This window comes from Coffea eugenioides, chromosome 3 (genome assembly GCF_003713205.1).
Source record: "Coffea eugenioides isolate CCC68of chromosome 3, Ceug_1.0, whole genome shotgun sequence".
In the NCBI taxonomy this organism is placed as follows: Eukaryota; Viridiplantae; Streptophyta; class Magnoliopsida; order Gentianales; family Rubiaceae; genus Coffea; species Coffea eugenioides.
The window spans coordinates 44,010,403-44,012,157 of record NC_040037.1 but is presented as its reverse complement, the minus strand read 5'-3'; the positions used below and the strand labels follow the sequence as shown (position 1 = coordinate 44,012,157).

The following is a 1,755-nucleotide window of genomic DNA, read 5'->3' as shown; positions in this document are numbered from 1 at the left end:
AAAGAGAGAGGATGAATTTATCAAATTAAAACAAGGGACCCTTAATGTGGCAGAGTATGAAGGAAAATTCACTAAACTTTCTAAGTACGCTCCTGAACTGGTATTCAATGAACGGAAGAGGATTAGACGGTTTGTATAGGGGTTTAATGTGGAAATTCAGGAGGGCTTGGCCGCAGCCCAAATTTCTACTTTTACTGAGGCTTTAGAAAAGGCGCAAAGGGTTGAAAGTGCAAGACTACAAGTGAGAAACTTTCACAATAGAAAGTGGAATTTTTCTAGCTCTGCGTCTGGGCAGGCTAGTAAAAGTGCACACCCTTCCAAGATGGGAAGAGGAATGGGAGGAATAAGGGCCATTGGAGCTTCTAGGGGAGCTTTATCCAGAGGAGGTCGCAGTGGACCGGCTCAGGCTAGAGGGGCGCCTTCCACTGGTTCGGCTGTGACTCCTCAAATTACTTGTGGATACTGTGGTAAATCTAACCACTCTGAGAGTGACTGCTGGAGGAAGTTAGGGAAATGCCTCTATTGCGGGAGTACTGATCACCAACTCGCAAGTTGTCCAAAGACACCAAAGTTGAGAGGTAACCCTCAGAGATCAGAAAAGTCAACCTTTAAACAGACCAGTGCCGGAGGAAGTCAACCGAAAGTACCGGTTAGAGTTTATGCACTGGATTATCAACAAATCCCTGAAGCGATTGAAGTGGTTGAAGGTACAATTCCGATCTTTAATCATTTAGCTAGAGTTTTCATTGATCCGGGTGCAACACATTCTTTTATAAATCCTAATTTTATGAGTGGGATAGATTTGAAGCTAATTAAGTTACCGTATGATTTGGAGATTAAAACACCCACTGGAGATCAAAGTTTAATTGCTAACCTGGTGTATAGAGACTGTGAAGTCTGTGTTGGGGAGCGAAAATTATTAGCCGACCTGATAAGTTTAGCAATTAAGGGATATGATGTGATTTTAGGAATGGATTGGCTAGCCCGTTATAATGTCCAGTTAAATTGCCGAACAAAGATTGTAGAATTATGCATTCCAGGGGAGGCAACTCTAAAGTTGGATGTAAGGGGTAAATTGGCTTCGTCTGCACTTATCTCAGGGATTCGAGCTAGAAAATTTTTAAGCAAAGGAGCTCAAGGGTATTTGGCTTTTCTTATTAACACCCCTAGTGATAAGGTGAGTTTGGAAGACGTGCCTGTAGTGAAAGACTTTTCAGATGTTTTTTCTGAAGAGTTAGAGTCTTTACCCCCGAAACGGGAAATAGCTTTTAAAATTGATGTAATTCCGGGAGTGGCACCTATCTCGAAAACGCCATATCGAATGGCTCCAGCGGAATTGAAGGAGTTAAAATTGCAACTGCAGGACTTGTTGGAAAGGGGTTTTATAAAAGATAGTGATTCTCCGTGGGGAGCCCCGATTTTGTTCGTAAAGAAAAATTATGGGAGTTTAAGATTATGTATAGACTATAGAGGCTTGAATGATGTCACAATTAAGAATAAGTACCCATTGCCCCACATTGATGAATTGTTTGACCAATTGCAGGAGGCGGTAGTATTTTCGAAGTTGGATTTGAGACAGGGTTATTACCAATTGAGGATTTTGGAGAAAGACATACCCAAGACTGCTTTTAACTCGAGGTACGGGCACTTTGAATTTGCAGTGATGCCATTTGGGTTAACTAATGCTCCTGCAGCTTTCATGAATTTAATGCATAGAGTTTTTAAGCCTTATCTAGATCAATTTGTGGTGGTCTT

General features: G+C 41.5%; 1 protein-coding gene across 1 annotated transcript; it reads left to right on the top strand.

Annotated features, from left to right (window-relative positions):
- The first annotated feature begins 322 nt into the window (after window positions 1-322).
- On the top strand, window positions 323-1,553 carry LOC113766715. The gene is made up of 2 exons (XM_027310879.1): window positions 323-1,140; window positions 1,544-1,553. Exons 1-2 carry the CDS (start codon window positions 323-325, stop codon window positions 1,551-1,553), a joined length of 828 nt encoding a protein of 275 aa, XP_027166680.1.
- Window positions 1,554-1,755: the final 202 nt, after the last annotated feature.

Bases quoted from the DNA above. Each gene is read 5' to 3' on its own strand.
- LOC113766715 (XM_027310879.1), top strand. From the start codon at position 323: ATGGGAAGAGGAATGGGAGGAATAAGGGCCATTGGAGCTTCTAGGGGA.